The sequence below is a fragment of the Pelobates fuscus genome, chromosome 7, assembly GCF_036172605.1.
Source record: "Pelobates fuscus isolate aPelFus1 chromosome 7, aPelFus1.pri, whole genome shotgun sequence".
Lineage (NCBI taxonomy): Eukaryota > Metazoa > Chordata > Amphibia > Anura > Pelobatidae > Pelobates > Pelobates fuscus.
In genome coordinates, this window is record NC_086323.1 from 796,128 (window position 1) to 820,148 (window position 24,021).

At 41.6% G+C, this 24,021-nt stretch overlaps 1 protein-coding gene across 4 annotated transcripts in view; it reads left to right on the forward strand.

The window, feature by feature from the left end:
• The window catches only part of COL24A1 (collagen type XXIV alpha 1 chain), an 808,926-nt gene that overhangs the window by 733,761 nt on the left and 51,144 nt on the right, over positions 1 to 24,021 (forward strand). For all 4 annotated transcript variants that reach the window (XM_063427613.1, XM_063427615.1, XM_063427616.1 and 1 more), the window contains 3 exons: positions 2,352 to 2,378; positions 3,086 to 3,151; positions 19,696 to 19,864. In XM_063427613.1, the coding sequence (XP_063283683.1) occupies positions 2,352 to 2,378; positions 3,086 to 3,151; positions 19,696 to 19,864 (262 nt within the window). The remainder of the gene's footprint in view (positions 1 to 2,351; positions 2,379 to 3,085; positions 3,152 to 19,695; positions 19,865 to 24,021) is intronic.

The following is a 24,021-nucleotide window of genomic DNA, read 5'->3' on the forward strand; positions in this document are numbered from 1 at the left end:
TAATATTTTTGTTCAGTATTTACAGATAAAAATGAAGGAAAGGGACCTCAGTTAGGAAAAAGGATAAATGAGCCATTTATTACATGTAAGTTTACAGAGGAAGAGGTTCTATTTCAACTGACAAAAGTAAAGACAAATAAGTCAATGGGGCCTAATGGAATACACCCAAAGTTTTTAAAAGAGCTTAGTGGTGTACTAGCAAAACCATTAACAGATTTATTCAACCAATTATTGTTAACACGAGTAGTCCCAAAAGATTGGAAGTTAGCGAATGTTGTGCCCATTCACAAGAAAGGTAGTAGGGAGGAGTCGGGCAACTATAGGCCAGTAAGCCTTACTTCAGAAGTGGGGAAAGGAATGGAAACCATGTTAAAGGATAGGATTGTTGAACATCTAAAAACACATGGATTTCAAGATCAGAGACAACATGGGTTAACTTCAGGGAGATCATGCAAAGCTAATCTGATTGATTTTTTTGATTGGGTAACTAGAATTATAGATCAGGGTGGTGCAGTAGACATTGCTTACCTAGATTTCAGTAAGGTTTTTGACACTGTAGCACATAGAAGGCTTATCAATAAACTGCAATCTTTAAGTTTGGATTCCAATATTGTTGAATGGGTAAGGCAGTGGCTGAGTGACAGGCAACAGAAGGTTGTAGTCAATGGAGTATATTCAAAGCTTGGGCTTGTCACCAGGGGGGTACCTCAGGGATCTGTACTTGGACCCATTCTCTAATATTTTTATTAGTGATATTGCAGAAGGTCTTGATGGTAAGGTATGTCTTTTTGCTGATGATACTAAGATATGTAACAGGGTTGATGTTCCAGGAGGGGTAAGCCAAATGGCAAATTATTTAGGTAATCTAGAAAAATGGTCAGAGTTGTGGCAACTGACATTTAATGTGGATAAGTGCAAGATAATGCATCTTGGACGTAAAAACCCAAGGGCAGAGTACAGAATATTTGATAGAGTCCTAACCTCAACATCTGAGGAAAGGGATTTAGGGGTGATTATTTCTGATGACTTAAAGGTAGGCAGACAATGTAATAGAGAAGCAGGAAAGGCTAGCAGAATGATTGGTTGTATAGGGAGAGATATTAGCAGTAGAAAGAGGGAAGTGCTCATGCCATTGTACCGAACATTGGTGAGACCTCACTTGGAGTATTGTACGCAGTACTGGAGACCGTATCTTCAGAAGGACATTGATACTTTAGAGAGAGTTCAGAGAAGAGCTACTAAACTGGTTCATGGATTGCAGGATAAAACTTACCAGGAAAGGTTAAAGGATCTTAACATGTATAGCTTGGTGGAAAGACGAGACAGGGGAGATATGATAGAAACATTTAAATACATAAAGGGAATCAACACAGTAAAGTAGGAGACTATATTTAAAAGAAGAAAAACTACCACAACAAGAGGACATAGTCTTAAATTAGCGGGAGAAAGGTTTAAAAATAATATCAGGAACTATTACTTTACTGAGAGGGTAGTGGATGCATGGAATATCCTTCCAGCTGAAGTGGTAGAGGTTAACACAGTAAAGGAGTTTAAGCATGCGTGGGATAGGCATTAGACTATCCTAACTATGAGATAAGGCCAGGGACTAATGAAAGTATTTAGAAAATTGGGCAGACTAGATGGGCCGAATGGTTCTTACCTGCCGTCACATTCTATGTTTCTATACTTATTACTTGGATAATAACCTCTAAAGGTTTATACTCATACTATTAGATTTATTTTGTAAATATCTGAGAAGATTTGATTTATCTTATTTAACCATATGGACCATTTTTTGGGGGTGCCTCTCTAATTTGTTAGTTAAGTAGTAGCCATTTTCCATTGAGGCTTGATGTTAAATTTGAAGGTAGATGTCTTTTAAATGCAGACACTCTTCACTCTTCCATTTTCTTACTAATTGGAGTTTGTCTTATTCCGGCTGGCAATGCCAACAAATCGACATGAAGAAGTGCTGTTGCCACATTAGGCTGTACTGCTACACCTGCTAATAGAGATATTAAGGTAAACATTTTATCCCAAGACTCCTCGATCTGTTTACACTTCCACCAAGTATGGACGAAAGAACCGCGATCTTCTAGACGCTCCAACATTTGTCATTACCACCATTTATCTTTTTCAATCTTACCGGGATTAAATACCAACTAAATAATAACTTGTAATAAACTTCCAATAAATGTATATTATCAATTGCTAATCCATCTGCTTTCCTCAAAAATAACTCCAACTCTTCTTCCCATCTTCTTATTGGCACAAGCAGGTAAAATCCTGATGATCTATTATATTCTAAGTTGATTTTATTGATTTATAGTTTTATATTTACTTTTTTTTAGGGAGCGCCAGGTTTGCCAGGGCCTACGGTAAGTATAATGGTTTAACAATTATTGGATGTACAAATAGATTGCATATCTTATGTTTTCCATTGCAGGACTAAGGGAACAGAGACACTTCAATGAGATGAAATGGTCTGGGTGCCTTTAAACCGTTTTCCAGCAGTTAAACATGAGGGTCCCTGGCTTCCCATAGCTCCGCCCCTACTGGGGGTGTGGCTGCGTCAGAGATTACACACCTCCTTCTAGCCATACTGATTCATAACAGCAGTGTGTGCTGTGATATGCTGAAAGTGGTCACCTGACACTCTCAGCCAATCACAGACACTCATTGCTGCTCAGGTTAATATTTCCTCATAAGCCCAAACAGCACAGAGGGGATGGACTCTTGTTTAGTAGTAAAACATTAAAAACTGTTTAACGCTGAATAGAAAGAGATCACCAAGGACTCCAGCCACTATTACCACTTCAATCAGATGAAGCAGTTATGGTGGCTACAGCGTTCCTTTAAAATTCAGCATTTCAAGCGTGATCATTGTTTCAGTGAAGCACAATTTGAGACGCACACAATGGAGGATATCACTAAGCAATCATACGTCCTCTAATTTGATCACTAGGCTGAGATACATTTAAGATTGTAAATAGAAATGTGTGTGTGTAATCATTGCCCTAAAATAATAATATAAAGATATAGGGGGAATGGCGGAGTCTGACATTGTCATTTCCTGGTCACACAGCGTCACCAGAATATGAATGCTGCTATCCAAGCTCTCATTGATTCCCACGGCGCTCTGCAGATGGAGGTAAGTCATCATTTTCTCCGATTTAACACTTTGTTGGGTTACTGTTGATTTCTGTGCAGCTGTTTGGCACTGGCTCACTGCTCTGAAGCATCACTAAGGGAAATGGCCACCTCTGGTACCTACATAGGGCAAATAACCAATATTTGGCACTTTCTGCTCTTATTGCTCTCCAGTATTCCCTTTGTCTAAGAGGAATATTGAGAATTGGAGTAGTTTTGGTGCACTGGTCCTTTAAGTAGTGAGTGTAGATATAGCCTCTGACTTTTCAAGTTCTGGCCTTTTATTTAATTTTTTTCAATGTATGTTTATTATTTTATTTAAGGTTATACATGGATACAAGACAGTACATAGAAGATCCGCATTCATTACGGATTATAATGGTTTCAATAGCATAGTTACCAGGTTAACATAAGCAATATTGCTTGAGTTGCATTGTCATACACACTGTTTTATTGAGTAATAGCATGGTTCAGTGGTCGTAAGCAGTATGATGTACCCTGTTATAGGTGTGGAGGAACATTCCTTCCGTATATAGTATGTCCGTCATATGGTCTTTATCGCTTGTCTTCTCTGTATACGTAAAGGAGATGTAGATAAAAGGGGGTGGGGGGATAGAAGGAAAAGAATCACCAACTAAAGAGTGGAAAAGTATATTCTTAAGGGGGGTTATTCTAGGGGGAATCGACAAAGTTGTGCATGTGCTTTCATATATGCAGTCAAATCAGGGCGTAAGTGGGTTATGGTACATGCAGCCTACCCATTGCAGCTCTATGATCATGTTGCTGTACCTGCAGGTCTCGCAGGCGTCATGCGAACTTCTGGTGTGCGATATATGTCATTCAGGAATGTAAGGGGGCCAGATCTATCTGTAGGGGTTGTATCGGAGAAGGTGTCCTGCCAGGTGGCATTAGGAACTATGTGCACCAAAATATCACTGACACCACCACCCTATCACATAAAGGCCGTCAAACAGTTTTCCCATGAACTGCGCACACTGGTGTAGGTGGCCAAAAATTTCCATTTTTTTTTTTTTTTATCATAGTTTTTGCTATCTCAGATACCAGCCAAGAGTAGTTTTCTTGCTATTTTCCAGCTAATCCAGAGTTTCTTGTGTTTGCTCTGGTTGCCTATCACCTTACTCATTGTTTTTTTGTACTGATATGTATGTTCCAGTTTTTTCATAACATCATCTATTGGTGGAACGAGGGTGCTTTTCCAATGGAGTGCTATACAGGCTTTTGCTATTGTAAGAGTGTTAAATATGACAGTTTTATCGGGGTTTCCATTTAGTTTAGGGGATATATGCAAGTGATAGGTTTCTGGATATAGATCTAAGCTAGTGTTGCACACTTCCCTTATGAGTTTGTTGATCTTTCCCCAAAATTGTTGCAGTAGAGTGCAATCCCAGAATACGTGTTCTATCGTGCCGCTTCTACTCCGCATCTCCAACACATAGGGCAAACAGTGCCGTAAACGCGAGAAAGTCACTGGGGAACTAGGTACCACTTCATTAGAGAAAGAGAAGGAGAATAAGGTTGCACCTAATATAATTTGGAATATACCAAAAAATATATATTTTTTGTATTTACCAAAGATAAAATATTTGATCAAATACAGATATACTGAAATAAAAAGAGTATAAAAGTCTTTAAAAAGAACAACCAAACTTGATAGGATTAAAACGTTCTTGAGGGTTGGGTTCTTGTCGTTTCAGAAGTACATGCAAGACACAAAGGAAGAAAGAGAAGCAGTAAATAATGCGATATGTATACGGAAGCAGATGAGATATATTCTACTCACATTTACCAGAGCCATATCCAGCTCTGGTGTATATAGTGTGAAGTGAAATAGTCCCCACTTCTGGGATATGTGTGATATGTAGTTTCTCCAGATATTTCCAGTGGTGATAATTCCATACTGAGAAAGTAAAAATGACAATTATAGTGCTCACTGTAGCAAAGAATTTTAAAAGACTTAAAAATAGAGGAAACTTACTCACATTTCTCTGAGCAGGCTTACTGCTCAATGAGTATGGCACTGGTGGTATATTCCCCACCTAGGATTCTTTTGGTCCTCACTTGAAATAGTAGAATCAGGATACCAGTTTTACAAGGTATTAAAAGATTCCTTTATTGGTACAAATAGATAAAAAAAAAAAATGTATATCTTCAACGCCTTTCTCCTTGCAAGGCTTTATCTAGTAGATAGGAACAGATTAAATAAGATTTATTTTCATTATTATTCTATTTTTACTTTATTTTTTATTTATTTTTATTTATATTTATTTTTACATTAATTTTAATTTTTTACTTTTTATTCTATTTTATTTCATCATTATTTCTTTTCTACACTTCTATTATCTCTACCTTCATCTCAATCTTTACACTTATTTAGTCCTATTTTTAGATCTATTTTCATCTACATTAACATTATTTCCTGACCATTATTCATGGCAGCATTTACTTATGGCAGCATTTTCTCATGGGGTTAGCTCCTCCCCTCACGGCAGAAAGGACAGGAAATAGAACTCTGAAACTGGTATAAATAGATCCTCCCCCTTCCCATCAGGCAGTCTTTTTTCCTGTCCTTCACAGCAGTTTGGAAGGATCCTGCTTATGCAGGCCTAGATTTTTTTCTTTTATGCTCACCAGGCAATTTTTTAGGCCCTGCCGGGTTTCAGCCTCTAAGCCCTGAAGACCCAGCAAAATGCAAAAGATAAAGTGGCTAGCCTGGGTACCCCCTTTAGTGACCGAGGGTTGGACCCAACCTCTCCCTGAAAGGGATGAAAATGGTCCATTGCATGCCAGGGTTCAGCCTCTTATCCCTGAAGACCCAGCAACATGCCAGCTTGGGTACCCCCGCAGGGGATGTATGTGATATACTGCCTACATGAAGCCAGGCCAGGGTTCAGCCTCTTATCTCTGAAGACCCAGCAACAGGCCAGCTTGGGTACCCCCTTAGAGGATGTATGTTATATACTGCCTACATGAAGCCAGGCCAGGGTTCAGCCTCTTATCCCTGAAGACCCAGCAAACAGCATATCGGTAAGAGTTGCCAGCCTGGGTTCCTACTTCAGCAAGCAGGGGTCTGTCCTATCTCTCTCGGAAGTAATGACAGTAGTCCACTGCATACATGAGGCCCAGCCGAGTTTAAGCCTTTATCCTTGAAAACCCAGTAAACAGCACTTCCATAGGTGACTACCTTGTATAGGGTTTGGTGAAACCTTCTCCCACTGGTGATGATGAACGGCATATGGGGTACAGATGGAAGCCTATAGTTTAAACAGTTCCTGGGTTCCTACTTCAGCAACCAGGGGTCTGTCCTATCTCTCTCGGAAGTGATGACAGTAGTCCACTGCATACATGAGGCCCAGCCGAGTCTAAGCCTTTATCCTTGAAGACCCAGTAAACAGCACTTCCATAGGTGACTACCGGGGTATACCTATTCTATGTTTTGATGATAGAATTTGTATTGGTGTCAAACGGTTAGACAATGCTTTGAAGATATGGTTATCTAAGGGTAGCCTCTGGGCTGTGTGTGTGGGTTCTGATTTCTGAATGCCTCTGAGTATGGTCTTAATCTGGTGAGAGGCCATGAAACTGTTGTTATTTGGGTGTAAGATTAGCATATGGTGTGGAATGTCAGTAAGATAGAGTTTGATGGTGTTATATGACATTTTAAGTTTAAGTTGGCAAAAAGAAGCAAAACCCAAAAAAGATGTCATAACAAATGGTTGCATGATGTTATGTTCCAGAAGGAATCTTTTGAATAGTGTGAAAGCTCTGTTGTATGTTTTGTGTGTATTGTTTGATAGTGCCAATTGGGACAATGTCCTGCTATGCTGCATGATGGTTTCTAGTCCAGTATGAGTTGTAGAAATGTTGGAGTGATGGTGGCTGTGGGCGCAGCTGACGGGAGTGCTTGATGAAAAGCCTGAAATTTAAAGCGAGACAAATTGTCAGCAACTGTGTTACATATACCTGGAACATGGAAACAACATAGCAAAAAATTATGACAAGCTGCCAACCAAGTGAGTTTCCTCAGAAATCTCATGATCGTAAGGGATTTGGAACGACCTTTGTTGATGATGTGACAGGTTGCCTGGTTGTCTGAGTAACAACGCACTGGCATATTAGCCCATAAATGACCCCATGCTACGGCAGCCGCCACGATGGGATAGATCTCAAAAAGAGCTGAGGTAGTGGAAAAACCTTCCAAATCCTGAACTGCTGAAGGCCAGCTGCCCCAAAGCCATTCATTCCCCAAAATTGCTGCAAAACCTGTGGTAGATGCCGCATCTGATCAAATGGTAGGAGATGAGTCAGTCAATTGAGGGAGGAACATACTTTTAACATTCCAAGTGGTTAAAAATCTCTTCCACATGTTTAGATGTGCCGTAGCTTGGGCATCTAAGGACAACCTGTGCGTGTCATGTAGGAAAAGTGGAAAAAGATGCAATAGTCGTGATATAAAGGAGCGGCCTTGAGGTATGATGCGCATAGCAAAATTTAGTGATCCCAGCAGGGACTGTAGCTCTATGCGGTTGCAAGTACCGAGCAGAAGGTAGCTGTTTATGTAAGTAAGAATATTCTCTATCTTGTCGTGTGGTAGGCTCGCTTGCATTGTGGCTGAGTCTAATTGGATACCCAGAAAAGTGAAAATTGTGTCTGGCCCCTCCGTTTTCTTAGGGGAGATTGGTACACCTAGTTGCTCAAATAGCTTAGTGGTAGCTTTGAGACTACTAGGAGGGGAAGTATTCTCCTCGACCAGTAGGAAATCGTCCAGGGAATGTAATACCGTAGGGCATCTGGCTATGTTCAATAGTAACCAGCACAATGCTTCGGCAAATGTGTTGAAAATAGTTGGGCTACTTTTGGACTCAAAAGTTAAACGGGAGAAAAAATAGTAGTTCCCAGACCATTTGATGCCATGCAGGTGCCACAGTGTGGGGTGGATTGGTAGTAACTTAAAGGCGTTAGTAATGTCGGTCTTACTAAGCCAGGCTCCAACCCCTGCTTGTTTGATAGCGGTAATAGTGTGCTCTATGGTAGTGTACTGCAGGGAGAATTCCTCAGAGGGTATGAGGGAGTTAAGACTGGGGTTGGCCGATGAGTGGGGTGCCGATAAATCAATGATGAGTCTCTGTTTAAGGAAAGATTTCCCTGTGACAATACTGATGGGGTTAGTGCGCCATTCTATGAATGGAAGAGTTTTGAAAGGCCCCAATACGAAGCCCTCAGCCACTTCTTGGGCTATGAGGGTGTCAACCGCTTTGGGGTTGTGTTGTGCGGATTGGGGCATTCCAGAGTTCCGGCTGGTATGTGTAGGATACCTGTGTGGAAGCCTTCAGTTAAACGAGAGATAAGAAAGTCTACTAGGTGTCTAGATGGGTGCTGAGACATAAATGCAGTAAATACCGTCATATTAATGGATGTTAGGTAGCATTGAGTGCTGGGACCTGGGACGTATCAATATATATATACCTATGTTACACATTCACTATTCCAATACTATTATAGTATCCCCAAACTATTATATATAGAAATGCCACACATCCAGTTAATACTATAGATGATGTTGTGTAGAAATATTTGTATTTGGTTGCACAGTTCTTTATAAGGCTCTGGGCTGTATATGTGAGAAAGGAGAGATGATATTATATTTCTCCTCCCTCTCAAAGTCCGCTCATGTGATGTGGAAACATGTAGCCACCCATACAGATGACGTGGATTGCCACGTGTAAGTGAGGGTATGGCTATGACCGCACTTCCCTCACACATGCCACTAGACTTGCGCAGGAGAAAATAACTACTCACACATTCGCATTGAGATTATCACGTGACGCGGAAGTTAAATTGCGCGTCACATGAAGCGGAAGTGATACCGAACGTCACGTGATATAATAATAAACGCTTTAACTTTCTTAAAGTCTAGTTTTTTTTAAAACTAGCGATAATACATAAGGACTTAATAGCTTATTTAAGAATTAAAAGTTCAAATGTCTGTATATTTCTGACCAAATATTGTTATTGACCCGCCCATATGACGTCATTTTGGCGTGAAATTTAAATAATTTGATTGTCATTAGTCCCCTATATAGAAAAGAGATGCCAGTCTGATTATTTTATCCGTTCCTATCTACTTGATAAAGCCTTGCGAGGTGAAACGCGTTGTAGATATATATTTTATTTTATCTATTTGTACCAATAAAGGAATCTTTTATATGAAATATTTATTTATCTAACGTTTAAAATGTACCTTTGTCTACACCGAATTACCATTTGAAGGTCAACTTAAAATAAAGCATATACGAACAAGCTCAAAATAGACATGAATGCTTTTCAGGGCCTTTCATTGCGAGAGGGTGCAGTGACTAATGTTTTCTTAGCGGAAAGAAAATGGCACGAAGTTTAGAAAGCTGTGACCTTTATCAGCTGTTTGAATATTTGAACATCTTGATACATTCATATGCAGGCTCGGATGTTGTAATCGGCATGCAGTGCCCTGGTTTATGTTTAATTTCTTTTTATTGCAATTATTTTACATTCATATATACATGAAATTACTTTAGTTGACATTAATATACTTTCTCACCCCATGCATTTACTGGGAGATTTGGAGATGGGTGCCAGTGCGAGTAATGTTGTGGGGTGAATAAGTGTGCTGATCCATCTTTTGAAAGCTGATAGCAGAAACATTTTAGAGGGGAGAATCGTAGTGGATGGTGAGGGTGAAAGTGCGGGTATTGTGCAGGACCAAAGTAAATGAGGTATGAACTGCAACTCCGCACATGCATGCTCAAGCGATAACCAGATTGGTTTGGTTGTGGTATTTAATAGGCGTAGGCCTTGGGATATGTGCCACGTGTTCCTGGAGGGGCCTGCTGGCTAGCCTCCTGCCCAAAGACTATGGGCCGTGTAAAAAGACATGACTTCCATGAAATAGCTGAACCACTGAATCGATCTGAGTGATTTTTGGATATGATGGTCACTCAGATCAGGGCTATCCAGGGATGTGACTCTTGAGGGGTTTCCATGAATTTGGGGGGTACTTTTGGGGTGTTGTGAGATTGTGTGTTTTTCTGTATCTGGAGATAATTGAGTTTGTACAGTTCCTGACTCAATTATCTCTCAGGCACAGAGAAGGAGTAAGTTGAATGTATTGCTTGTATGTGCCTCTCCCCCTCCCCCTTTTTCCTGTCCTATTGTTTCCCCAGCAGGGCGTTGTCCCAAGGAAAACTAGCTGCCCTGTCCCTCCTCAATCTCCCATCTGCCCTTGCTATTGTCTGACCCCACCCTTCCTTGTACTATAGTGCTCAATGTACCCTTTTGTATGTTAATGAGGCTGCTTGGAGTTTAAATGTGTGTATAAATTGTGAGTGTTTGCCTGCATTAAACAATCTACTCCCAGCATTAAGCCTCGGCTCATGTGTGGGGGGAATGCTATATTGGCTATAATTATTTGCTTTACAACTATACTCTTTAGAGTAGAGGTGTACCCACTGGGAGCTGGAGCCAAGCTGCGGCGGCAAGGGCTGGAAGTGCTTATGGAGTCCCGCTGAAGTGCTTGTGGTAGCTCGGTGATCACTAGAAAGCGTGTTTAGCGGAGGTAGCCAGTCAGGGTACAAAGTGGTCCGCCACAGGATAGTATTGTTGCTTTCTAATAGCTGCGCACATTTGGAATGCCTAAGCCACCCTTGAGTCTAGGCAGCCACAATAAGCGATAAGCAATTTGTAGTGGTTTCCTTTTCCAGATGTGAGCATTTATCGTCGTTTGTAGTTTTTTTGTGATTTTTTTAAATATTGCAATGGGTAGTGTTCTGAAGAGGTAGAGAATGTGAGGAAGGATCATCATTTTGATGGTATTGATACACATCCATGACACCTCTAGACCCTTCCATTTTCCAGCATTGAGCCTATATTGTGTATTAGGGGGAGGGATTTTCTGATGTCAGTAGATGAGTCATTTTGGTGAGTTTTATCCCGGGATAGCAAATGGATGTCTTTCGCCATTCGAAGTTGTGTTTGTTTTGCAGCTATGATTGGACTGTTGAGGGTAGTCCTATTGATAAGGCCTAGGTCTTTGATACATTGTTTTTATAATAAGAGAATTCACCATATTTCTCTAATAGGTTGGTTAGGTTTGGGATAGAGTTAAGAATAGTCAAATGTCGTCGGCAAATCGTGCTAACTTCTGTTCACCAGCTGGGGTAGAAAGCCCCTTGATGGTGGAGGTCTGTTTGATGTAGAGGATTAAGGGTTCTAGAAATAAAATGGAAACCAAAGGAGACAGTGGGCATCCCTGACGTGTTCCGTTAGATATGTTGAAGGCATAGGACAGAAAGCCAGAGTTAAACACTTTCGCGGTGGGATTAGAGTATAGAGCCAGGATACTTTTGATAAATTTGACGGAGAATCCCAGTTGTGATAGGGTCAGTTCTATGAATTTCTATTCAGGTGATCGAACGCGTTCTCAGCGTCGAGCGCGAGAATTAGCCCCGTTTGGGAACTAGTTTTAGCCCAGTCAATAAGGTTAATAAAGTGCCTAGTGTTGTCTCCTACTAGTCTGCCTGGGAAGAATCCTGCTTGTTCTGCGGAAACCAGGGCCGTCAGCAGTGGTTTGATACGCAGAGCTAAAAGCTTTGCATACAGTTTTATATCTGCGTTTAGTAGGGGTATTGGTTTGAGCTTATGGTAGGTGCTTTATTGGGCTTGGGTAAAGTTACTACGTGTGCCTCCAACATTTTACAAGGGATTGTCCCTGAAGTTTTAATGTAGTTAAAGAGATTAGTTAGGTATAGCGTAAGGTAACGTTTTAGTTTGATGTAATAGGAATTGGAAAGGCCTGGGGCCTTATGGTTCGGGAGCAATCGAATAGCTGTTTGTATTTCAGGTCTAGGGATTGCTGTTGTGAGAGAGAGGGTAAATGTGTTTTATCTAAAAAAAATAATGTATCTCGCTGTCTGAGGGTTGATGTGTAGCAGGGTCATGTTTCAGGTTGTAAAGATTTGCATACTATTTTGCCAATTATTTAAATGAAAGTATTTAGAAAATTGGGCAGACTAGATGGGCCGAATGGTTCTTATCTGCCGTCACATTCGATGTTTCTATGTTTAACAATATCATTTGGGTTATATAATTTGTCACCCTTGCTGGAGGTAAGGTAGGGAATCTTGGTTTGAAGATATTTGGCCCGTAATTTGTTTGCTAATACTTCGCCTGCCTTCTTACCGAAAAGAGTAGTATAATTGTTTGAGGGATCTCATGTATTGTTCCATATCGCGTAATGCTAAGTAGTTTAATTGGGTGTTAATCTGAAATAGTTTCTTAGTTCAACTGTCAAAAGTAAAGACAAATAAGTCAATGGGACCTAATGGAATACACCCAAAGTTTTTAAAAGAGCTTAGTGGTTACCATTAATAGATTTATTTAACCAATCATTGTTTACAGGAGTAGTCCCAGAAGATTGGAAGTTAGCGAATGTTGTGCCCATTCACAAGAAAGGTAGTATGGAGGAGTTGGACAACTATAGTCGGGGAAAGTAATGGAAACCATGTTAAAGGATAGGATTGTTGAACAACTAAAAGCACATGGATTTCAAGATCAGAGACAACATGGGTTTACTTCAAAGAGATCATGCCAAACTAATCTTATTGATTTTTTTGATTGGTTAACTAAAATAATAGATCAGGGTGGTGCAGTAGACATTGCTTACCTAGATTTCAGTAAGGCTTTTGACACTGTTGCACATAGAAGGCTTATCAATAAACTGCAATCTTTGAGTTTGGATTCCAATATTGTTGAATGGGTAAGGCAGTGGCTGAGTGACAGGCAACAGAGGGTTGTAGTCAATGGAGTATATTCGAAGCTTGGGCTTGTCACCAGTGGGGTAGCTCAGGGATCTGTACTTGGACCTATTATCTTTAATATTTTTATTAGTGATATTGCAGAAGGTCTTGATGGTAAGGTTTTGCTGATGATACTAAGATATGTAACAGTTTTGATGTTCCAGAAGGGATAAGCCAACTGGCAAATGATTTAGGTAAACTAGAAAAATGGTCAGAATTGTGGCAACTGACATTTTAATGTGGATAAGTGCAAGATAATGCATCTTGGACGTAAAAACCCAAAGGCAGAGTACAGAATATTTGATAGAGTCCTAACCTCAATGTGACAAACTGCCATTTGCCACTGGGCATTGGAGAGGACTGATTGCCAGCCTCCTGCCATGTGACTATGGCCCCTGGGAACTGATTTGGGCATAATGGATGTTATGATTGCCTCCGGTCTAGCAGGAGGTTGGATCGCTTGGATGTCCTGTTTCCCGAAGTTGGAGAGTCCAACGATGCTTCAATCGGTAGAAACCTGTAAGTGTAGAATATCCCACTAGCTATAATAAAGCTAGGATTCCCGGTTCCCTACAACACGAGTCGAGGCTGCGAGTTGAGGGTAAAACGAACTGGCTTTAATGGCACACAGGCATGTCAATTTATGCAAGTCCCCAGGTCCAAAGACAGTCCCCTCTGGACCTGATGGAATACAGGTACAACACAAGGATTCGACCAATCACATTACACTGTATCATTCAAAATAGTACATGCCCAGCTTGGAGATAATGAGTCCAACAGTTATACAATCTAGTTATCTCCAAGCGCCCAAAATGCCATGCTTTATTTTGTCATAGAAAACAGCATAAAAATATATAACTTCAACATTTTGATGAGAATACAGCTCGTTCGACTTTTCATTCGGTAGCTCAGATCTGAGCGCATCAGGTATACGAATTGCGCTCAGATCCACGAACAGAACAGATGGTTTCTGTAATACAAAGTCTCATTCGTTGCTTTTATCCCGAACTTGTGATGGCGGCCATGTTTTAAGGTCGGTCAATGGACAGCGGGACCTCGACCTAAAACTCATGGAGCGAGTGTCGGCTACATATTTGCATGAACCCCCGCTCTCAGTATGGTTGTCCCAGCCGTTCGGGAAACGAACGGAGACCGCCTGGAAGGGAGTACTTAACCTCTGGTTAACCGCAAAATCAACATTCTAATTGAGGCCACACGCCAGGATGTAGGTGGTCCTCGTTCATGAGTCTTTCGGTAGTTTTCAGTACTGCGAAATGTACACGGACGTGGATGCCCTGCGACCATCAAGTAGGCCGTGGTTAACCTTTGGTGGTTAATTAGAGGCACGCGCCGCTCGTAGGGTGGTCGGTTGTTCGGTACTTTCAAAGGTGACCAGGGTTAAGTGGCGGCACACACCAAGAGCTGGGTGGTCCGTCGTTCGTATACACAAATGCGTAGAGATAACCGTTCGTGGAATGGGTTCGTACAGTCTGGATACAGAACAGAGTATTGAATGAACAAAAAGGGGTTACTTCTATAACAGTTTGGAGGATTCTTGTAACAATGGATTTTTATAATGCTGTTTCTGGCCCTTTAATTACTTTGGAGCAGTGTTGCAACTTTAAATTGGCACTTCGGATACAGCCGAAGTGCCGAAGTAGTCGAAGAGGCCGCCATTCGACAAACGAACACGTGGCAGCGGCTATTTTAACTCATTCGAACGCGGTGCAGCTAAATCTATGGAACTGTTTTCGGCTACCCAATTGCACGAACACCGCTGACCCGTACCTTCTTCTCCACTTCCACACTGCGTCTGGAGACTAAGTCCCATTCGAACGCTTTTCAGTGTAAAATAGACCGACCGCACAGCCCAAATCCATGGAACTGTTTTGGGCATGAAAATGTGCTAGCAGTCAGTCATAAAGGACTCCCAGCTAACTTTTGATCTACTGGATGGATTTTATGATATTTGAGTATATTTATATTTAAAGGACGCTGATTCCAAATATGTAACTTGTATTAATATTGCATGCATACTTTTAAAGTTATAAGAATTGTGTAAAAACTGTATTTTCTGCCTGTGATAATTAAGTTAGTCTATTGTCTTGAGATAATTGTATCACAGGCAGAGGGGGGGATTTCTGCTGGGAGTGGTTTACTTTATTGTACGTGTTGTAATGTTTCTATTGGTTCTTCTGAAAAACCCTGTGGGCGGTCCTGTATGTGTAAGACCTCCATAAAAGAAGGCCCTTTGGTGCTAATTAAACACAGTTCTTCTTGACCCTCAACACGTAGTCTTGTCTCGTGATTGGATGGGAAAGCTATATTCACACTGGGGATTGTTATGCTCTGCATACTCCCTTGAGCTTTAATCACTTAGCTCTTTTAAGAGCTTGTTCCTGATACGCTCTCCTGGAGGAGAGGTCTTCCCCACACGGTCCTGAAGGACAGAAGCTGATCCAGGGTGGACGGAAGACGGCGAGACTCCAGTTAAGCTACGGCCGTTGTGGAGTCTAAAGTGGTTGTGTTGTCTGGTGCGGTGCTTGTGGTCCTCGGCGCAAGCTAGGAAGCGTCCATCAACGGAAGCTACTCGGTCGGAGTACGGCGAGTTCCGTTACACTCAACATCTGAGGAAAGGGATTTAGGGGTGATTATTTCTGAGGACTTAAAGGTAGGCAGACAATGTAATAGAGCAGCAGGAAATGCTAGCAGAATGCTTGGTTATATAGGGAGAGGTATTAGCAGTAGAAAGAGGGAAGTGCTCATGCCATTGTACAGAACACTGGTGAGACCTCACTTGGAGTATTGTACGCAGTACTGGAGACCGTATCTTCAGAAGGATATTGATACCTTAGAGAGAGTTCAAAGAAGGGCTACTAAACTGGTTCATGGATTGCAGGATAAAACTTACCAGGAAAGGTTAAAGGATCTTAACATGTATAGCTTGGAGGAAAGACGAGACAGGGGGGATATGATAGAAACATTTACATACATAAAGGGAATCAACACAGTAAAGGAGGAGACTATATTTAAAAGAAGGAAAAACTACCACAACAAGAGGACAGAGTCTTAAATTAGAGGGGCAAAGGTTTAAAAATAATATCAGGAAGTATTACTTTACTGAGAGGGTAGTGGATGCATGGAATAGGCTTCCAGCTGAAGTGGTAGAGGTTAACACAGTTAAGGAGCATGCGTGGGATAGGCATAAGGCTATCCTAACTGTAAGATAAGGCCAGGGACTAATGAAAGTATTTAGAAAATTGGGCAGACTAGATGGGCCGAATGGTTCTTATCTGCCGTCACATTCTATGTTTCTATGTCACCATCTTGTAGAGCCTTTTGGCACTTTTTTTTAGATTGCCGGATCGGATTCGTTAATTTAATCTGTTTTGATGATACCATGCTGGGACAGTGAATAACAGTGATATCCTGTCCATCTGGGCTGAAATTCTGGTGAAATACTTGTATGTACGTAGTGGGGAATCGCGATGCAGCCTAGAACAAAATCTAACCCCATTAAACCCCCCAATAACGACAGACCACTTAGTATGGATGAAACAGGCCACAGCATTTATTATCACAACTAAATTACTGCATAACACATCCATAACTTTATTTATTAAATCTCTTCTTTTCTGTAACCAAAACGTTAGACATAAATAAGCATAAATTAACATATATACATATATAACTCCACCCATAGTGTTATACAGTGACCCAACCGTCCTTGCCAATAAAAACATGGAGTGGTTCCTAATCACCACTCCCTCTCACCTCCCCCCTCGTCATAAAAAATCCTTCCAATGCCTGCCATCAGCCGACCTTATCCACGCTCGATGGGCACGAGACCTCAGGCAACCTAAAGTTAAACCTTTAGAGCAGGGGAGGTTTGAGACCTTAAAAAACTTGTTCATCTCATTCCATCTACTTAAACGTAACCTCAAACTCAATTGGCAAGGACATACCCCCGGCTAGCTGCGACAAAATATAGTATAGGGTGGGCGGGAGGGAAGCTGTTTGCTGGCCCGAATCCCAAGTGGCACTGAGGTAAGACCTCCCCCACACTGTCTTACACAGAACATAACCCCACCCACAGATTCTTCCCAACCAATCCCATGCATCTATCCCCACACTCCTACATGTGCCCTTGTCCGCTTAGCTGCGCTATCTCCCCAGGGCCTTGCTTTATGACGCTGTTATAGTAAGATGGGACCAGGAGGTCTTACTCCATGCGTCCTATCGGTTCGAAGGTTGGCCACGCCCCCGATGTTCTGGTCCTTTAAGGAGACTTAGTGGAGAATGGAATGGGTTTACTTTCTGTCTGCTCTGAATCTTCAATAAAGAGGCTTTTACATCTGACTCCGAGCGATAATATGTAGACAAAACTCTTTTTATGGCCATCTCAAGCCTATCCAAAAACTGAATGCAGCTAAATTCAGACATTGATCAAACAATGAATTATAGGGAGGCTTATTTTGTGGGGGTTAAATGTTGGCAACGCGGGTAGTCCTCCCCAGCCCCACTCATGGGAAGCAGGTGGGGGAAACATATATACAGCTAAAAGAGATATTGTGGACATGCCGTTGTCCTCCTCTGAAATTGGTGCCCAGTCAGTCGTTAGTTTTCTTAACCCAAGCACTGCTGGGGTATTATTGGTTAAGCAGCCCCAACCCACAGCATAACTGGTGGGGGTATAACAGAGGAAGTAACAATAGTGAGATGGGGTTCATATTAACCCTTGGTGGTGGGTGACTAGCAGGTCTTGGCATATAACTTAACCCTTGCAAAAACAAAGTTAATTTGTTTAACAGATTCCAGGGTACCAGATCTGGTTTCCATTTGCATTTGTTTTTCGTAAATATGAGAATTGAAAATCCAATTAAAATTATGTTATTTTTGTAATTTTATGGAATGCCTATGTACAGGGCTGTCTTTAATGCGGGCGAACAGAGCAGCTGCCCTGGGCCCAGTTACTCCTGGGGGCCCAAAGCAGCGGCCCCATTTGCACTCTGCCCACAATAATTTCTTGCAGAATCGCATGCCGATTGGGGCCATCTGATGGCATTGTGTCCTCAGGGGCCTGGACTGTACTGTGGCCCTTAAATAGCGCGACCGGGCCCCTCTAATGATGTCAGCGTTGGGAGGAAGTGACAGCCCTCTTACAACCTCCCAGCTAACACCGAGAGTTATGCAGGAGAGAGCCTCTGACTCCCAACAGCATCTGCCACTGGACCCCAGGGAAGCCACCCTACTGCACCTAAAATGTAGGAATAGGAGGGTGGCTAACAAAATGTACTTTTAAATGTGTATGTTTGTGTGTCTGTGTATCTACCTGTATGTGTATCTGTATGTGTGTATGTGAATGTGTGTCTGTCTGTAAATCTGTGTGTCTGCGTATCTCCATGTGTGTCACTATTTGACCCTGTGTATCTGTGTGTTAATTTTTGGGGGGTTCTTTAACTTTATTTTCCAATGAAAAAATAAAATTCTTGAAGGGACAATATAGTCATACCTACCACTACAACTTAATGTAATGGTTCTGGTGCCTATAGCCTGTCTCTGCAGGATTTTCAATGCAAGCAATGCCAACGGCAGTGTATACGTTGCTGCCTAGTAACATCTCTGGTATGAGACCCTACGGCCTCTAGAGGTGCTTCCTAAAATCACGGGAATTCATGTATGTTTAAGCTTCAGTTCAACTTAATGACATTGAGAGTTTTAGTAAAGTACTTACACAGACCAGTGCACAAGGTTTTCCATTTTGTTGTTGGTGATTGTAAATTGCAGACGATTGACAAATACCCAAATTCAGGCCAGATTAACAGATTTGAGAAAAAAGTTTTACTCGGCCACGTCAGAAATTTTGTGGTTAGTTAACACATTGCAACATTCTGTTTAATCAGTAAAATGGGCAGTATTATGTATTTTTATTCCATGTTTACGTGGTGTAAGGACCACTCCAAGTACCATAACCAGTACAACTGTAGATATTCTGGCACCCACCCCCAGAGTTTGACAATGGTTTGAAAGCTAATCTTACAGTGTAGTGAGGAGCACATTGGCTGAGAACACCCTGCAGGGGAGATAATAAAAGCTCCTTGCAGGATCTTCGAGTATTCTTACATGGTTTTACTGCCCCAGGACTCTATTGGCACCATAACTAGCACAGCTAGAAGAAAACCTCAGACCAGTGGTAAATGGTGGTTATTAGTCTTTTTGACATAAAATGTGTCTTTCTCAAGCTTTCTTGAGAGGGACATGTTTAGTGCTGCAACATTGCGGCTCTGTGTTTGATGGCTGAATAACACACCACTTATCACTTCGCTGTCCAGGGGACACTAACACCACGGATCTCAGAGGTTTGACCTAGTGCCCAACACTGTTATACTGCCAATGACCATAAACACTACAGCATGTGGTACTTGGTGTATTCTAATTTGTTATGTTTATTACTCTGTATTTAAATGATCCATATTTACTACATTGTACAAAAATATTGTGAAAATAAAATACTAATGTCTTTTTTTTTTCTTTGCTTGTTTGTTTGTTTTTCTCTCTTGCATGGAATGAATACAATGTGATATATCATTTTATAACAATGCATTGTACTAATTAAACATCATTGTGGTTTGGGGGCTACCTATTGCCTGTCTGTACTGTCTGCATGTTTCTTGTAACTTTCTTACTAATGGGGAAGAATTACCAAAATACACAACTAACAATACTAGACTTCAGCACGGAGATTTTTAAAACTCTTCACTACCTGACTGACTTAATGCACAGTATTAAAAATCCACCTGGGACACGAGACAACCCAGCTCGAATCTGCCGCGATCTGCTGAACTGTGACCGCAAAGTCTCTGATGGTAGGTTCCAAAACCTCGTGCATATTTATGGATGTCTAGCACCTGTATTCTGCTGTGTATCTAGGTAAAGAATATTCTGTACAGTGTGTCTGAATCAATCACAGAGCTGTACAGCAATAAATCTCAGTAAAGTTCAAACACACTGTGCATAACTTAGTTTTATTACCGTAGAGCCCTGTGATACACTCACACACTGCAGATTACTGTGAGTTTTATTGCTGTGGAGCTCTGTGATACACTCACACACTGCAGATTACTGTGAGTTTTATTGCTGTGGAGCTCTGTGATACACTCACCCACACTGCATATTACTGTGAGTTTTATTACCGTAGAGCCCTGTGATACACACACACTGCAGATTACTGTGAGTTTTATTACTGCGATACATTCATACACACTGCATATTACTGTGAGTTTTATTGCTGCGGAGCCCTGTGATACATTCACCCACACTGCACATTACTGTGAGCTTTATTGCTGCGGAGCCCTGTGATACACTCATACACACTGCACATTACTGTGAGTTTTATTACTGTGGAGCCCTGTGATACACTCACACACTGCATATTACTGTGAGTTTTATTGCTGCGGAGCCCTGTGACACACTCATACACACTGCACATTACTGTGAGCTTTATTGCTGTGGAGCCCTGTGATACACTCACACACTGCATATTACTGTGAGTTTTATTACTGTAGAGCCCTGTGATACACTCACACACTGCATATTACTGTGAGTTTTATTACTGCGATACATTCATACACACTGCATATTACTGTGAGTTTTATTGCTGTGGAGCTCTGTGATACACTCACACACTGCATATTACTGTGAGTTTTATTACCGTAGAGCCCTGTGATACACTCACACACTGCATATTGATACCGGAGAAACTGACGGAAGCCAAGCACAGAGAGATGGACACAGGTTTCTTCAGGAAGGAAGAGATTCTTTATTCGATTCACCGAACGGGACTCAGAGGGACTAATGTCACCAAAATACAACAAGATCTGAGCCCCGGACAATAGTGTAGGTTCCTTATATAGGCATGTAACTCCTCCCATAATAAGCTCCACCCACACATACTCTTACCCAATCAATCGAACAAGAACTAACTTCCTGTTTGACCGCATGGCTTGCCCAGCACAATGGAGGAGGGGAATACTACATCCGGTATTCTCGCACATGCTCCGTACACTACTGATTGTATCTTTGCCACGTGCAACCAACTGACCGATACACCAGTATATGCACGTACACATGCCACGTGGTAATCTCGGCCTACTAAATTTATTTTTACCGAGATTCCACCACATTCCCCCCTTTGATGCCTCTGATATTTTCACAATTCCAGAGGCATCATTTAACCATAGTTTGCATATACCTCAGGTTGCCATGAACCAGACCAGACTTTGCGACTCCCTAAAGACATGAATCCCTCAACATTCCTCTTCCTGCACTGGTTCTCCCTGATTTAGAGCCTCATATCTATATATGGCCATTATCTGTGCAGCAGCCTTTCTTTCTGCTATATTTTCTATAATGCCCTGCACAGACCTAACTACCAAAGGAACAAGACATGGTAGGAGAAGACACAGCATTAAGATTAGCATGACTCCACCTACCAATGCCTTAAGTCCTCCAAACTGCTCATACCAATTACCAAACCAACTACTTGGATTATACCCTTTCCATACCTGAGTAGGCACATGCGCTAGTTTAACCATATGGCTAGTAAGCTCAGCTATTGCTTGCCCTTCATCATCTATTTGAAGACAGCAATTGCTTAGGTTAAACTTCCCACATACACCTCCCTCTACTGCCAATAGGTAATCCAAAGCTAATCTATTTTGGTAAACGGCTGTCCTCATCCTAGTATTATGCTTCGCTAGGAGATTGAGCGCTTGCGATGTCTCATTGGTAATTATCTCAACCACCGCCTGTAACCTTATAATGGGAGCATATATATTGGGGTTCTATATCCAAAAGTACCATCCTCTGCCCATGTAGCTGGCCCATAATAATCTATAATACGCTGGGGAGGCCATTCATTATCTTCCCAGGTACCTATCTCTAGGGGTCCCCTTTTCTTCCTATGATTCACATCATATACTTTAACTCCCAAAGTCTCTCCTGTTTCAATAGGCAACAAGAAGAAGGATGGTTTGAGCATACCTAACACACATGCCCCTTCCCAGTCCTGTGGTAACTCCGAATAGGCTTTCTTACCACAGATCCAGTACAAATTTGCCGGGGCTTTCCAACTAGATGTGATAGATAGATCAAACCACACGTCCTTTAAATTGGTATAACTTGCAAACGGGTTAGGTGGTTCTGAGACATTTGAAGCCGACCACCCGGTTGTATTCTTTGTATTATCATCATAAACTTTTTGCCCTAGACAAGTCAATTCTCCTACAGATGTATTAAACATTATTCCTTTCCTTGCTATGCAAACATAACCTATAATAGAGGTCTTTAATCGCCACTCAGATTTACCTCTAACACTCATTTGATAATCGGCTTGAGAAGATATTATTTGTTCAATTGTCTCAGAACCAGAATACATTACCTCCTTTGCTTCCCAGGGCCATTGGTCTCCCATGTTAGTACCTCCACACACATAGCAGTTGGTCACATTAAGACTACCAGCAATACTCTCAGCTAGATCAATAAACAGGTTTTTAGCATTATGGGGGATCTTATTTTCTACACTCATCTCTTCATAAAAAAAATGGAAAACCTGATGAGTTTGGGATGCTACGGTATCGGTCTCTATCCCTATAAATAATATTGTCCCAGGATCCAAACCCGTCCCATATATCTGGAACACAAATAAGTTTCCGAACCTATCTATAAATTGTTCAGGATTATTAATAAGTATATGGACTGGGTTACACTCCATAGACTTACAATATGGTTTGGTAAGCAACTTAGTAACAATCATATCCCTATCTACTGTCTGTCCCCAAGTTGCCCACCCCACACAAGACCAATATGGACAATAATTATAATCCCTATCTGGGCATTTTGGATTTACGTACTTGTTTTTACTACTGGGACAAATATACTTATCATTGGACCCATACGTTCTCTCCCACTTAAGATCCCCGCATACATTCCACGGTTTTCTACCACTTGATATCGCCTTACATGCATCAAATAGCAGAACACCCGAAGAATGTACAGTTTCTAATACTGTTTTTATTTATTAGGGTCCCCTGTGGGTCAACATTCCGGAGGGTCAACCAAATTGTGCGGGGTTGATACTCTGGATTGAAGCACTTAGGTTCTCCTACTCCTAAATGGCATACACTATAATCTATACCTAAGTATCTACACCTAGATACATATCCTTTACACTCATATTGTGAATGCCAAATAAGGGTCTGGGAAATATGATTACCTGTTATAGTAGTCTTAATGCAAACCTCACAGCTAGGTGTGTCGGTACCTCTACCTTCCTGAATAATTAAAATCACAAAAATATACATTATCAAAAGCATTTCTTTCGACGTCTTCATCCTTATTCTTCTTCCGTGCGATGGCACCTCAGCTTCCAGGATGTAAGGGCTGCAAGGAATGGAGTTCTTCAGGTCCTCTCTTCCCTTCACAGAGGTCCCTTAAAGACACCCTGGCTATGTCACGTGGGTAAGTGGTCAGGCTTTATTATGGCCGTCAAAACACTCACTTGCTGATCTCTTTAAACACACTTGAAATCCCGATATCTCCTCGTCACTCCGGCTGGGTCGTACGCTTTAACCGGATCTTGCAGGGATTCTCTGGATCTGGTGTAGCTTGCCAAGAATCTACTGCTGCTGGTTTAACCCTGGAGTGATGAATCCACGGAGTCACTTCAGCCACCTTTATAGCTGTAGGGGTAGACAAAAGAACAACATAAGGACCCCTCCACTTAGGCCCTAACGGTACACTGTTCCACTCTTTAATCCATACTTGATCTCCTGGATGATAACGATGAACAGGGGGATAAATATTCATAGGTAATCTATCTTGTACCCATTTCTGTACCTCCTCCGTAGTTTTACCCAACTCTACAACCTGCTGCCGGGTAATTCCTTCTCCCAACTGACTCAAATCCCCCCTTAAGTTACCAAGTATGGGAGGTGGACGCCCATACATGATTTCAAAAGGTGAG